At 38.0% G+C, this 15,825-nt stretch overlaps 1 protein-coding gene and 1 pseudogene across 1 annotated transcript in view; both read right to left on the bottom strand.

Annotated features, from left to right (window-relative positions):
• ELMOD1 (ELMO domain containing 1) overlaps window positions 1-15,825 on the bottom strand; it is a 75,808-nt gene that overhangs the window by 21,974 nt on the left and 38,009 nt on the right. The window contains exons 3-6 of the mRNA XM_017547051.2: window positions 14,092-14,237; window positions 13,927-13,955; window positions 12,991-13,088; window positions 8,568-8,697 (exon numbers count right to left, since the gene is read on the bottom strand). Of these exons, the coding sequence (XP_017402540.1) occupies window positions 8,568-8,697; window positions 12,991-13,088; window positions 13,927-13,955; window positions 14,092-14,237 (403 nt within the window). The remainder of the gene's footprint in view (window positions 1-8,567; window positions 8,698-12,990; window positions 13,089-13,926; window positions 13,956-14,091; window positions 14,238-15,825) is intronic.
• On the bottom strand, window positions 567-8,467 carry LOC119473928 (annotated as a pseudogene).

Below are 15,825 nucleotides of genomic sequence, written 5' to 3'. Positions count from 1 at the left end.
CAGCTAACTTTTTGTATTTTTAGTAGAAAGGGGTTCCACCATGTTAGCCAGGCTGGTCTCGAACTCCTGACCTCAGGTGATCCACCTGCCTTGGCCTCCAAAAGCGCTGGGATTATAGGTGTGAGCCACTGCACCTGGCCCTCTTAGTTCTTTCTAATAGGGATGGGCATGTAGGCAAGTTTGCTTTTTAGACTTATACCTTCATTACAGACAGGGTATAAACAGAAATGTAAAATTTCCTTACTACTATTTCAGAAATAATTCAATTTCTTGAACTCCTAACCTCAGGTGATCCACCCGCCTTGGCCTCCAAAGTGCTTAGATTACAGGCGTGAGCCACCACGCCCAGCCAAAATAATTCAATTTCTAAATTGCTTATTCTATATTACATGATTTTAAAGCTTAAATAAAACAGTAATACACAAAATACCTTGCTAAATCAAATTGTCACATACCTGACACAGTGTAAAACATAATATTCAATGACAGAAAGTACTAACTAATAAAAGCTGTTATTCATTTTCCTAATGTTATTTTATACATTAATCTAATATTATACTTATTATTCACATTATGAAATGTTTTATGGTAGTGCCACAACACATGAATTCAATTTGTCTAAAGGGCGAGAAAAAAAGGGTAAAAAGAAAGGAGGTAAATCTCTCGTGCTTGAAGGCAAAATATCAAGCATGAGTATACAAAATTTCTTTTAAAATAATCCATATAAGAATGTGCCAGTGCTCTGCATTCATCAAAACAGAAACTGGCCAGGCGCAGTGGATCACACCTATAACCCCAGCATTTTGGGAAGCTGAGGAAAGTGAATCACTTCAGCTCAGGAGTTCAAGACCAGCCCGGCCAACATCATGAAACCCCATCTCTACTAACCCAAAAATTAGCCGGGCATTGTGGCTGGCACCTGTAATCCCAGGTACTCAGGAGGCTGAGGCAGGGGAATCACTTGAACCAGGGAGGTAGAGGTTTCAGTGAGCTGAGATCATGTCACTGCACTCCAGCCTGGGCGACAGAACTAGACTCCATCTCAAAAAAAAAAAAAGAAGCGTATGAAAATATTTTGTAAATCTTACAGTATGCTGATCCAAGCTTTGCTACAGATTATTCCTTTACACTAACCCTGCTGGAGAAATATTTGTTTTTCAGAAGACACAGCAGCATCAAGTGTGTGTCTAGTATAGTCTGTGGCAGAACACTCTTGGAGTTTTATGAGCTGCACAAGGAAAAATCCATTGTTCAGTTGCTGTCCTTTGAATACAAGTATCTGGATGGGATTCACTCTGAAGTTTGACAGCAAGTCCATTTGGCTCAAGGCAAAATTGCCTTAAATGTTCATACTTCCATATACCTGCATCTTGGCCTTCAGGTGGTTCAAGATTTCTCTGAGTATTAGAGTAATCTCTTATGTTCTGTTGCATATGCTGCTGAACAGCTTGTGTACTGTCCATTTCATTAAAACAGTCATCAGACCAGTTATATAAATTTTGCACCTTGGTGCCCAGCCTGGTCCACCTCAGCACTGCCATGCCCTCTGCCATGACCACAGTGCCATCACCTTAGTTAAGAACACTTTTTAGCCATTAGTCTAGTCTTTCATGATCCATAAAATAATTAAAATGAAATTTCTTTTCAAAGCATTTTATTATTCAGGTCGGGTGCGGTGGCTCATGTCTGTAATCCCAGAACTTTGCGAGGCTGAGGCAGGTGGATCACTTGAGATCAGGAGTTTGACATCAGCCTGGCCAACATGTGAAACCCTGTCTCTACTTAAAAAACAAAAAACAAACAAAAAAAAACCCTTGAAAATTAGCTAGGCAGGGTGGGATTAAAGGTGTGAGTCACTGTGCCTGGCCACATGCTTCTTTTTATTACTCCAGATATTGGATGAATATGAAAATGAAACATTTTCGTGTCATTGGTTTACTAAGTTTGTGATAAAAGAAAATTTGATGTCCAGGGATAACCTGATTGTACCAATTTTAGAAGAGGAAGTTCAGAATTCAGTTTCTGGGGAAAGTAGCATGAAGGGAATCACATAGAAAAACGTACTGATCACATAATTAACATTAATTATGTACTGTATGTATAATTTTAGACCCATCAATCATGTATCCATATTCTAGCTTCTTTGTTTAGTTTAGTTGTCTGCTGTGTTTGCCTTTTAAAATGGGAAATACTTTTTTAAGTTATTCATAAGCTGTATATTCACCAGTGTGGCACTCACGGTTTTTAAATAAGATTAGTATTGTCTGTTTATAATGCCTGTTAATAAAAGAATTTACAGTTTGGCAAAACTGCTGCTAAACAGTGATTGGATTACAATCCTCATCAGGCAAACCCATCTATTAAAAAATGAATGTGCTTGAAGTTTCATACAATGCATTCACTAAAAAGATGGCAATGTTTTCCTTTGATTTTACCTCTGAGTTTAGATATTCTAAATTCTGTAGTACATAGGTCCAGCTTACCTGAATCACTTTTATCTCATTTTGGAAAATGAGTTTTTAATATGCATATAGTATTATGTATAATCTAAATATAATATAATCTAAATATAAGTAGAAATGAAACATTAGTAATACTTAAATAATCTTACTATGCTACATAAAGTATGTATGTATGTATTACTATGCTAGGCTAGCATACTTGGGAAATATTTACCTTCCTGCACCAGTGGACTGTTACATACAAGATGATGATGATGATAAGCCATGTAAATGATGTTCCTACTGGAAGCCTGCCCTGTCTACCCTTTCTCATTTCCCTTTACTCTTTCCTCCAACTACTTCAGCTGAGAAGCTTTTCACTGGACTGTGATTTCCATGGTGACTTAAGCCTACTTATATTAGTATTAATTGCTTGCAGATTATACCTCATATTAGCAATTACATTACACTACAGGAAAAATGTATTGGCATAGGCTCTGGAGTATCCTGGTTTTACTCAATTGTGGTAACTACTTAGAAAACAGTTATTAAAATAGTTTGATTCTTCCTGACATATATATACAGATATATGTGTGTGTGTATGTATATGTATACATATACATGTATATTATTTTATTTATTTAATTTATTTATTTTGAGACAAAGTCTCTCTCTGTCACCCAGGCTGGAGTGCAGTAGAACAATCTCAGTTCACTGTAACCTCTGCCTCCCAGGCTCAAGTGATTCTAGTGCTTCAGCCTCTCAAGTAGCTGAGACTACAGGTGTGCGCCACCACGCCTGGCTAATTTTTGTATTTTTAGCAGAGATGGGACTTCACCATGTTGGCCAGGCTGATCTCAAACTCCTGGTCTTAGGTGATCCTTGGCTTCCCACAGTGCCTGTTAGTAATATCACTCTTTTCATCTAACCGTCTAGCCAGCATTGTATAGAACCGAAGAAATACTGTAGTATTTATTTTATATCCCTTCTCCACAAAGTTTATGTTTGAGTTATATGCACACATGAGATTATTTGCAATAATTTGCAGGTTTTAAGGGTGCTGATGAATGGTCATACATTTACCGGACTTTGTTATAATTCAGTGTCCTAATAATGATTCGAATGCAGATTGAACAATTTTATAATCTATTGAATGCTGTTCAATAAAGCACAGAAAGTTTTATTGCCAAACGGATTGTAATAAAGCATTCAGGGTGAAAAAATTGTACAGCTTGTGAACAAAGTATTTAAATCCTTCTTTTGAACAGATTTAACATGAGGAACTTCTTTTTCATTAAAAATTTATTTTGAAATTAAGACAAAAATGTTTTCATCTTAATTGTTTTTTTTCAGACTTAGAGAATAATTTATACCATATTATGAGACAAGAATATACAGCAAAAACGTAGGAATAGTAGTACACTGAGAGTATGTAAAAATAGTTTATGCCATTCTGAGCCTGCCAGTCTTTTTGAACAGCACCCATCAGCCACAGTCACTATTGTACCCCCTAAGAATTCTTATGTCCACAGTGAAAGGCATGTTGACTTCAAAGTTATGCATTTACATTAATGGCATTGCAAACCAATGGGAATAGTAATTTTTAAAATAAACTTGCTAAATATTGAGAGACTAAACCAGTAGGTTAATAAATACATGTAGCAAATAAAATTGTTAAACTTATTTTGGAAGATAAAAGCCCATTATGCTAAAATACTTTTATGAAGTGCAATTATCTATATATTTCCTGATTTAAAAAATCCTTGAGCCAGGCATGGTGGCCCATGCATGTAATCACAGCTACTTGGGAGGCTGAGGCACAACAATTGCTTGAACCTGGGAGGTGGAGGTGGTAGTGAGCTAAGAGCTCACCACTGAACTCCAGCCTGTATGGTAAGAGACCCTATCTCAAAATAAATACATATAAAAAAAAATAAACTTTGAGCTATTTGATTCTCTTCTGATAGGTAAACTCTTCCCTGAAAAAATAAGAGTAGGAGATGGGGTGCTCTTGAAGGATGAGGTCATGCACTAGGAAGCCAACTTCAGATCTGAGAAACGGTGGTGGGCTTATGGTGGGGACTCTCAGGAATCCACTCATCTAAGATGGTGCTACTGGGAGTAGTTGTTACAAAGCCAACTGCCAAGCACAGGAGACCAGGACTAGGAAAAGTGACTCCCATGGCAGAAGACAAGAAACAGGTGTGGAGACTGCACTCTGAGTCAGAATGTTATCCATCAGGGCCTGCTCACTCTGCTGAGCTCGCTTCACTTTGAACTGAACCTTTACATAAGTTTATCTGAACACGTCTGCTTGATCTCGAACCCTCTGCAGGACAGAAAGGGAAGGCGATTCATCTACCCTTGAGCCAGAGCATTCAAGGAGATGCAGCTTCTCACCAAGGTCACCGTGGGATTGTCTCGTACCATCAGGAGAAGGTCTTCAATTCTGGACTTTATGTTTTTCATTTGGTGCATGAATCCATCTAGAATTTTGTCTTCATTATTAACTTGGTTGGAATATTTTTAATAGAAATGTCTATATAAGTGATTCATAGGGACAGTGATATTATTCAATTTCATCCCAGGCTATGTTCAAATGATCATAGAATCCAGATTTTTAAAATACTTTAGAACTCTAGTAACACTGATAATGCTCTCCTATGCTTAAAAAAAGCCAAGCATTTAAACACGTGGCAATACTACATATAACCTGAGTTTACAAACCAGGGGTCAGCAAACATGTTTTTACATTTAACTTAATTATTATTATTATTTTTTAGAGATAGGGTCACACTCTGTTGCCCAGGCTAAATGTAGTGGTGTAACCATAGCTCACTGTAGCCTTGATCTCCTAGGCTCAAGTGATCCTTCTGCCTCAGCCTCCTGAGTAACTAGTACTACAGGCCTGCTTTACCATGCCCAGATACTGATTGCAAAGGTTTTGTAGAGATGGGGTCTTGCTATGTTGTTGAGGTTGGTCTTGAACTCCTGGGCTCAAGTAATCCTCCTGCTTCAGCTTCCCAGAGTGCTGGGATTACAGGTGTGTGCCACTGTGCCTGGGCACAAACTTTGTAAAAGACCAGTTGACACATTTTAGGCTTTATGAGCTGTATGGTCTCTGTTGTAACTACTTAACTTTGCCTTTAAACTAGGATAGTGGCCATAGTAGCCATAAATGCCATACATAAATGCATGTGACTGTGCTGCAAATATTACTTGTAAAATGAGTGGTATGCCAAAGTTGGTTTGCAGGCCTTGGTTTCCTGACTTTTGCTCTTAACAGAAGTAGGTAGCAAGGGTATTGTTACCCATTTTAAAGATAAAGAAGCTTAAGCTCAGGCAGTGAAACGCAAACCATGGATTACCCCTGGAAAGACAAACGCAAACAAGATGTGGTTTGTTGCTCAAGACCTAGTGTAGTGTGGCAGCTCAGAGCCCTCAGCTACCACCCTATGTGAGCTCGCATAGTCACTTCACTGCTCAGCTTCAGTTTCCTTATCTGAAAAATGAAGATAGTAGTGATGTATCACCACAAGGCTACTGTGATAATCAAATAAAACAATGCCAGAAAACACTGACTTTAACAATTGGCACATACTAAACACTCAACTAATGTTTTATTATTTCTTATTTTATTATCATACTTGAAATCTGGACAAACTGAAGAAAAGAACAAAGATCCCACTCCTAAGTTTGCTTGGGGAGCTAGTGAGGATTTCAAAATTCAGTGAGTAAGGATTTAAAAAAACGAACTGGCTTCTGCAGTGAGAATAATGGGTAACAGGGGGAACAGCATGAACAAATTCCTGAGCATATGGTATGGCGTGGCTTATTCTGGGTCATGGTGAGTGGCAGAAGATGGCAGAAATGTGATGGTGATACAGGAGCTGCAGCTTCAAGAAATACATTGGAAAGCCTTCAAAATGCCATGCTAAGATGCGTGGGCTTTCTACTATAGGACATAGCCTGGAGTTTCCAGTCTAGGGAATAACAATGAATATATCTGTGTTTTGAAAAAAAAAAAAATCCCTCCAACAGTATTTTAGATGATGGGAGGGAAAAATCTAATGGTTACTGGAATAATTAAAAGGCAATTGGATGGCTAAAATAAGGCATTGGGCATGGAAAACATTTCAAAGATACCTCAGGGTGCTGTATGGATAAGATTGAGTGATTTTTTTTTTTTTTTTTTGAGACAGAGTCTTGCTTTGTCGCCCAGGTTGGAGTGCAGTGGTGCGATCTGGACTCATTGCAACCTCCGTTTCCAGGGTTCAAGCAATTCTCCTGCCTCAGCCTCTCAAGTACCTGGGATTACAGGCATCTGCCACTACAGCCAGCTAATTTTTGTATTTTTAGTAGAGACAGGGTTTCACCATGTTGGCCAGCTGGTCTCCAACTCCTGACCTCAAGTGATCCACCTGCCTCGGCCTCCCAAAGTGCTGGGATTACAGGCATAAGCCACCACGCCCGGCCAGATTTGGTGATTTTTAAAGATATAGAATATGCCCCAGTTGGATTGTAATTCACTTGAGGGCAGAAATGATGCCTTTTCCCAAAGTGCCTGATGCAGTAATGAAGAGCCCTGACTTTATAATTTACTAGATATGTGAATAGGAACCTAAGCTAAAATGCTTATAGTTTTCTCATCTCTAAAACAGAGATAACCATCATTTCTTTGCCTACTTCCATATAGCTGACAGTTAAAATGATAACATAATCTAATCATAACCACAGATAAAAATCATATATAAGTTCCTGAGATGTAGCTAATGAACTATAATAATTCATGCATTCATTCATATTTGTTGAAAACCTACTATGTGCCATCACACATATGATGGATCAGCTAAAGATATGCCTAGCAGGCATCTGGATGTCACTGCTTCTGAGGGACTCTCAGCTATTCTAATGAATTGTTCAGGCTCTTGTGGCTATCTGTTAATTATAACACCGCTTTTCTCTCTCACCTTTTATTTCCTATGTTTGGGTCATTGTGTTGAACTACCTCCATCAGAAAATGGTCAGGAAAAAAAAAAAGGCAATACAAAGAGATAAAATTCAGCCACTAGGTTAGTTAAATTTAAGCAGGGAGAAAAGAAAGAAAAAAACTATTGCCAAGAATGAGGCATCTTTAATTTTTAATGATTCACATCAGATCCAGCACTAATTAACAGAGACAAATGAGTCATCTGCTTAAGTACTTACGTACACAAAAACATACACTCCTTCACACAAAACCACAACAGGATATATTTTTAAAATTACATCTTCTGTTGACATTTTTCAATAAAATAAAGGAAGCTAAACAAACGTTTTCTTACAATTTTGTTACTGCCTTTTGAATTCTAGGAAAAGGTAAGGAAGTACCCTAAAGCACTCTAATCCTAAAAAAGCATCTATTTTCAGAAATGAATTTATAAAACATTTCTGATAAGTATATAGTTCTAAAGGTTTGTCTTAATTATTTTGGAGTGTTAATTTCTTTAGCCCCAAACTCAGTGTTTTGAGGGAAAGTTTTACTGATGTTTCTTAATATACCATTAGATCCCGTAAGATTTTTAAGGTTTTGTTTTGACAGCCACGAGTATTCAAAACTCCACATTATTTCTCCAGCAGTTCTAGTGTGCCAAATATAAACCTTTACCTCTTCTAACTCTCTAAGTTACATGAATAAATAATCAGAATTAAGATCTTGGGTAATTTCCCAAGAGGCTCATTGCTGAAGCAGAAACCAACTTTATCTTCTCTGATGAGTATTACAAGTCATAAATGGAAATCCCAAGTCACTCTTTGACAAATGCTATTTCTCCTGCTGGCTTTCAACACATATTAAACAATCTAAACTTCAGCCAAATGTGAGAGCCCACAGAAATCACCTCTGATACCTTCTCGAATTACAAAAGAAAATTGGCTTTGAACTTAACTTCTCACAGGAATTTTCTGATGAAAAATTTACTTCCAACACCTGCGGCAGCAAGAAAACTTGACCTTACCAACCAGTTAGGTGCCCTTATCTGATCCATCTTTGTACCCCTAATGTCCAAAGCAGTGCCTAGCACATGCAGGTGCCTGGCAGATGTCAGCTGACTTAAGTGAAGAATTGAAATTTGTTCAAGCACTAACCTTCAAAAGCATTTCTTCATGTTGGGGATTATCAGAATCATACGGCTCTCTACGCAGTTTTTCCACATCTGCAATAAGGTTTCTGTACCCAACGATTTGCAGAAGGCAAGCCTGAAGAGAGATTCCCAGCCTAGGGTGTTAAAAACAGAAGAGACACACATGAGGAAGAACAGAGCATTCACTTTTGGCATTTGTTCACTTGATGTATGCATGATAGAACTTTTCTATTAATATTCAGGAAATTGCTCAAATATGATGTTTAATAGAAGCACAATTCTTATTAAATCTCCATACAGACAACTGTAGAACCTAGCTAAAATTTGCCTCAAAGTCTGACTTTTTCTAAAGCAAAATTGCAATGGTATGGCTTAAGAAATAAGTGATTTCTGAGGCCAAGATGGGAGGACTGCTTGAAGCCAGGAGTTCAAAACCAGCCTGGGCAACAAAGCAAGATCCTATCTCTACCAAAACGAAACAAAAACCCACAAGAGATTTATTTATGCAGGCTACTTGAAAATATAAGTAATAATGGGTTCTTAGGGATTATATAGCACCCCCCTAGGTGGGGATATCAGAATTACTAGATGTGTAGAAGAGAATGAGGGTGAGAACAACGAAAAAGCCCTTAGGGGCTTCAAGACAAAGAAAAAAAATCAAAACAAAATGAAATGAAAACATAACAATAACACCACCACCTCCGCTTGAGAGTATCCTCCTCAGAGGAGACAGTGTTAAGAGGGAAGTTACAACTTTACAAGATGTTCTATGACTTTCTGACCCCTGTAGTTGTCTGAACACTTTTTCTTATGCTGAAACAAAATCTGCTTTCAAATCCTGTTCTCTGAGCAAATTTATTTCCACTTTTACCCTGCCATGACTATTTAAGATAGTGATTCTTCTAATCCCCAGGGAAAAAATAACTCTTATTTCTTCAATTCCCTCTCACGGGACATGATTTTCAGATGTTTTATTTTATTTATGTTTTATTTTTTGAGACAAAGTCTCACTCTGTTGCCCAGGCTAGAGTGCAGTGGTACAATCTTTGCTCACTGCAACCTCTGCCTCCCAGGTTCAAGTGATTCTCCTGCCTCAGCCTCCCGAGTAGCTGGGATTACAGGTGCCCGCCACCACATCAGTTAATTTTTATATTTTTAGTAGAGACAGGGTTTTGCTATGTGTGGCCAGGTTGTTCTTGAACTCCTGACTTCAGGTGATCAGCCTGCCTCTGCCTCTCAAAGTGCTGGGATTACAGGTGTGAGCCACCATGCCTGGCCAGTTTTCAGATGTTTTATGATCTTTCTCAGTTCTCTCTAAAGGTACACGATTTGAATAATGGTACCTTTAAAGCATATCACCAGAACAGAAAACAATCTGGCAACTGTAACACACAGAGGATCATTACTTTCTGTGATCAGAATGTTGTCTTCTCCTTCTACAGCCTCTAAAGCGAGGTAGAATCTAAAGGTCTAAAGGTAGTACTTCATGTTTACTTATTCCTGCTAAATTCTTTGGAGTCATGTATTTTCTGTGACTCAAAAATGGTTGAACCTTGGCAATTGCATCTGATACTCTCCAATATAGTCTTTTGCCTTGTTCACTCATGGACTTTGAACATGTTTGCTTGGTGTGGTTGTAGTCATTATAATAACAGTACATCATCATCTTTTTTTTTGAGGGTTAAATGACATGCACAGATGTTAAATCTCAAGTTGAGGGCAACAGAACTTAGAACTGTGTACCTGCTCTAAACATACAGGACAGTCAGACAGCCTAGGAATATTGAACTTTAATAAAGTCATATTCAATGAATGGCTTTCGTCATTACTTGTTACCATAGCACCAAACAACTAAGTTAGATATTAAAATTTAGGAAAGGTGTTAACATTTAGGACACCATAGCACTGGTCACCCAGAAAGTCGATGTAGGATGGAAAATACAGCTAATTTTGAGGGAAACAAGAGAATGGAAGGAATAAAAGAGGCAGGAACAAGAAAAGTCAATTAAATTTTCTCTGGCCGGGTGTGGTAGCTCATGCCTGTAATCCCAGCACTTTGGGAGCCCGAGGTGGGCGGATCATGAGGTCAGGGGTTTGAGACCAGCCTAGCCTACATGTTGAAATCCCGTGTCTACTAAAAATACAAAAAATTAGCCGGGTGTGGTGGCATATGCCTGTAGTCCTAGCTACTTGGGAGGCTGAGACAGGAGAATTGCTTGAACCTGGGAGGTGGGGGTTGCAGTGAGCCTAGACTGCACCGTTACACTCCAACCTGGGTGACAGAGCAAGACTCCGTCTCAAAATAATAACAATAATAATAGCAATAATAATTTTTAAATAAATGAATTTTCTCTGTAGTAATTTTTAGTGCCACCATAAACAGCACTTTAAAAATGTAATTAAAACAAAGTGAGGTTAATAGTAGTAACAGTTTGGTAAGTTATAAAGTGTTTCCCCCATATCTAAGCTATTTCTTTGTTTTCTCAGAAAAGTATTTACTTTTTTTTATAGCAGATCTTATCAATGTCACTCTGGAAAAAAAAGGCACCAGAATCCACATGGAGATTTTTAAAAAATACTACAGGTTGAGTATTCCTTATCTGACATGCTTGAGACCAGAAGTGTTTCAGATTTTGGAATATTTGCATATACATAATGAGATATCTTGGGGATGAGACATAAGTCTAAACATGAAGTTTATTTATGTTTCATATGCACCTTATACACATAGCTTGAAGGTAATTTTATACAACATTTTTAATAATAGACGCAATCGGCTGGGCGCAGTGGCTCACAGCTGTAATCCCAGCACTTAGGAAGCTGAGGCAGGTGGACCATGAGGTCAGGAGATTGAGACCATTCTGGCTAACACACTGAAACCTTGTCTCTACTAAAAATACACACAAAAAATTAGCTGGGCATGGTGGTATGTGCCTGTGGTCCCAGCTACTCGGAAGGCCGAGGTAGGAGAATCCCTTGAATCCAGGAGGCAGAAGTTGCAATGAGCTGAGATCATACCACTGTACTTCAGCCTGGGTGACAGAGTGAGACTCCTTCTCAAAAAAATCAAATTAAATTAAATTAAGTTAAAAATAATAGATACAATCTGTCACATGAGGTCAAGTGTGGAATCTTCCACTTGTGGCATCATGTCAATGCCCAAAACTTTCAGATTAGGGATCCTCATCCTGAACCTAACAGGGTCTTTTTATAAAAGTGAGATCAAAAGAATGGAGGGCAAATAAATGCTCTTGAATGCAGCTTATATAACTTTCATGGAACAAACATAGAAAAGATTTGCTATTAAATTTAATCCAATCTCTAAATATGATTATAGGACTCATATATCCCTCTTGCCTGGTTTTAGTCTTAAATTTTTCGTTCAATCTAACTTATAATGAATTGCCTTCTTATCACCTTCCCAGAGGAATAAAATATATGTTAGGTTTCAAAAAGACATTTACTACATAAATAAATCAACCTTTGGTAGCTAAACAGGCAAAAGGCTGCTAATGAACTGAAGTGGCCGCCGAAGAACACCTCGGAGACCAGGTGAAACGAAGTTTTTGTGCCGAGCCCCTGGATAGCTAGTATCTAAAATCCTTCCAAGAGATAGACCTATGCAAGTGTGCTCTGAAATTTCCTTCAATTATAGTTCCTGCCTTTGGTAATTATTAATAAAAGTCTCTCTCAAAGGTAACATCTGAAGTTCTCAGACACGAACATCTAAAAGACAGTTTGATAGTTACCAACCTAAAACCATCTCTAAATATATCTGCATTTGGAATTTATTCTACCCAGCGTCCTTAGTGCAAAATTTTACTGAAAAATTGCTGTACCCAGTGGAAAATATAAAGCTAATTTTAAACGTCACGAACATTGCCAAATGCATTTTAATACTTCCAAGATGAGAGGAATAAATTATGAAGTTCTAAAGTCTTCATATAAAAACTATTTCTCCCTCCCACACATGCCTGTCTTCTTGACAAGCAGGTAGAAACTGTCTCCAAGATCCTCAGCCTGTCATAAAGTAATATTCATGAAGGAAGTGAGGGACTATTCTAGATGGAACAGAATCAGCTTAAGCACATTTACCACTTGAACATTTACTGTTAATGTAAAACATAGGCACCAGATAGAGTGACTGTGGGTGAATGGGCTCATCTTCCTCTATTGGGGCACCCATCACATTTCTTACATTCTTTGCATCTCAGAAGCAAAAACCACAAAGGAAGTACAAAGTTGTTGCCATTTACAAATATGACAAAGGTACTTTTTTTCTTTATTTTTCATCTGAAAGTCAAAACATGGCAGATGATTATTTTAGGGAGAGAGGGTGGGAAAAAAAGAGAGGAGACAGAGAAACACTAAATATGTGGCCCTGTGACTTGTGTTCTGTATTTCTGACATAAGAAACATATTCTTACTGTGGATTTACGTCAGGATTAATTTTTTTCAGTTCCATGATATCTTCTATAGTTTTTTCAATAGCGTCAGGGTGAACACTCACAGAAGTCTGCAACAACTGGAAAACATGTTTAAATCAGTTTCCTTTTCATTAACACCAGAGACTTTATCAGTATCTACTGGGATAGATGCTTCAAGTATTTGCTTAAGCTTCTATATGAAGATTTAAGTTAAAAGCAAAAATTGATTTAGTGTACTTAAATTCTAATAAATTTGATGTTTTCATGATGGGGATAGTGCAATTTTCCTGATTAAGCAGGAAAAAAAATACAATTTTTTTTGTTTTTTTTCTTAGCATCTTCCTGTTTCAATCCACCTGTATTGAAATGTAATATTTTCATTTCCTCTCCCAACATAGCTTCTATTGTTAATGCTCATTGTGTTTATGACTAAAGAGTGAGGTACATGAGGGAGATGGTTGTCAGGATGTCAAAATTAATAAGACAAACTTGTCAAGAATCTTGAAAAAGAAAACAGGATTCCTCTCTTCTGTGGATGCTCCACAGTGTACTATAAAAGGGGGTGTAGTGGCTTCTTTGATGTTATTGAAAAATCTTGAGTATAATGTTAAATGATTTGGATATTGAGGAAACAGTAGGGTGTTAATGCTGCTTCTATGTTCAAGTAATATTTATTTTATGATTTGGGAAAAGGTATAAGAAAGAGTTCATTTGACAATGAAGTAATAAGTACTTCACAAACCTGCCTAGAAATTCACATATAGTGGCTGTTCTCATGTAAATAGTACAGTGGTTTGTAATGGGCATATGAGTCTTTCTTCTCAGTTGGCAGTAGTTTTTCTAACCAATGGTATATTTTGGTTTCTTAGAATTTTTACCTCTTATGAGAGAGGTAAGCCTCCAAGTGAAAAGCTGCTGAAAAATGATTTTACTTACCTTACTTTTAGAATCCCTCAGTGATGTTTCTGTGAAAGCAATAACAAAAACAGTCATTCAAAGATTATCCTTTACACATGGTTTAGAATTACTATACCGAAAGACAACATCATATCCTCCATCCTACCAACTCTACCTTTTGCTTACTGCTTTGCTCAGGCTTACCGATTTTCATGGTTCTAGAAGCTCCCGGCTTGGTATTGTAACAGATCCGTTGTAGTTCACATCTTCCAGTTAGCTTCCGCATTACAAATTTCAGGCAGCGCCACAGAAATTTACAGTAAAAATACAGGCATATCTGGATCAACATTCTGTGAAAAACAAAAGACAGCACCCTTCCAACAGAACTCTGGAAGAGAAGAGAAAGCGGCCACCACCAGCAAGAAAAGAAGCCCAGGAAAAGATCAGGGGTTAGAAAAATCACTTGATACTTAGCATATGTTCCTAGTCCCATGTTACTTTATTTGCAGTAGCTACATTTACTATGACTGTAAGAAACTCCAGAATTTTCTATTCTAGTAAATTTGATATCCCAACAAACTAAGGATAAAGCATTAGAATCTTTTCTTTCCCCTCCTTTGCCTAAAAACATCTTGGAAATAGATGAGTACCTTAAAAACAGAATCCTTTGAAACTGCTTGTGTTTTAGGAGTCGCCCTCCCTTTGACGTGGGGGAAGAACACGCTCTCCTCTATTGCCTCCATGAACAGCTTCTCAGCTTGCCCCTGTCCATCTCCAGCCCCTCCCTAGCATCCTCCTCACCCTCTACCAAATCCATTATTTGATTCCTTACCTTGCTCCCATTCTTTACTCTCTCCCTCTGCTTTCCCTTAGGCACTGCAGCCCTCCTTGAGGACTTGGCTGTGGCCACCTGCCTTTTCTGCTGACCTATCCTAACATTCCCTGACCTTGTCAGAGCCCTCCTCATCAATTCACTGAGCAAGCACCACTGACCTTTGATTTTCCTAGAGGTGACCACCTTCTCTGATTAAAACATTTCAAGCACTCCTCTTGAGAGGTTTGTTCCCGGCTCTTGCTAAAGAAAGTTTTCTTTACTGCACATCCTACCTCACTCCAACAATAGCTCAACAAATGATGAACTATATTGTTATCGGTCAAGTGCTTATTCACACATCTCTAGCCCATGTAAATCCATCTTTTATGCTCACTTTTAATTTTAAAAATGTGAGTGCCTACTATTTCATAGTACTGTTCAGAATTTTAAAATGACTCAAGCTTCAGTGGTAAAGAGGACTTATTCTTATATATTCAACCCATCTTCTCTTTACACTGTACATTCCCAAGAGGCAGAATTATTTATATCACTTCTTTTTGGTATCATTTGGAAAATATTTTTCTTTAGTCTCAAAAGTTCACTAATTCCTTCCAGTTCTAAAATAAGGTGATGCATGGTCGTTCAGATATACAGGAGTAATTAACTAATAGCCTCAACAATGTGATCCCGCCCTGAAAAAGAACCAAAACCTTGGCGTGTTTCTTTCCTCAAATTGCTCTGGTTCCTAATATCTTCAACAGCCTTGTGTTAAAAATAAAAATTCAAACAGTCTGATTTACACAAAGGCATGGGGTCTATATCTTATAAATGCAAAGGAAATGGAAAGAAACAGAACAAAACAACCAAGCTGCTACATTGAGATAACAGAATAGGATCCTTTGCAGGCAACAAGATTATGTCCTAGAACATCTAATAAAGTGAAAATGTCAGCCGGGCACGGTGGCTCAAGCCTGTAATTCCAGCACTTTGGGAGGCCGAGGCGGGTAGATCACGAGGTCAAGAGATCAAGACCATCCTGGTCAACATGGTGAAACCCCGTCTCTACTAAAAATACAAAAAATTAGCTGGGCATGGTGGCGCGTGCCTGTAATCCCAGCTACTCA

The sequence above is a fragment of the Cebus imitator genome, unplaced genomic scaffold (genome assembly GCF_001604975.1).
Source record: "Cebus imitator isolate Cc_AM_T3 unplaced genomic scaffold, Cebus_imitator-1.0 Scaffold194, whole genome shotgun sequence".
Taxonomy (NCBI): Eukaryota; Metazoa; Chordata; class Mammalia; order Primates; family Cebidae; genus Cebus; species Cebus imitator.
Note: the sequence above shows the minus strand (reverse complement) of the source record. Positions and strands in the feature narration are given on the sequence as shown.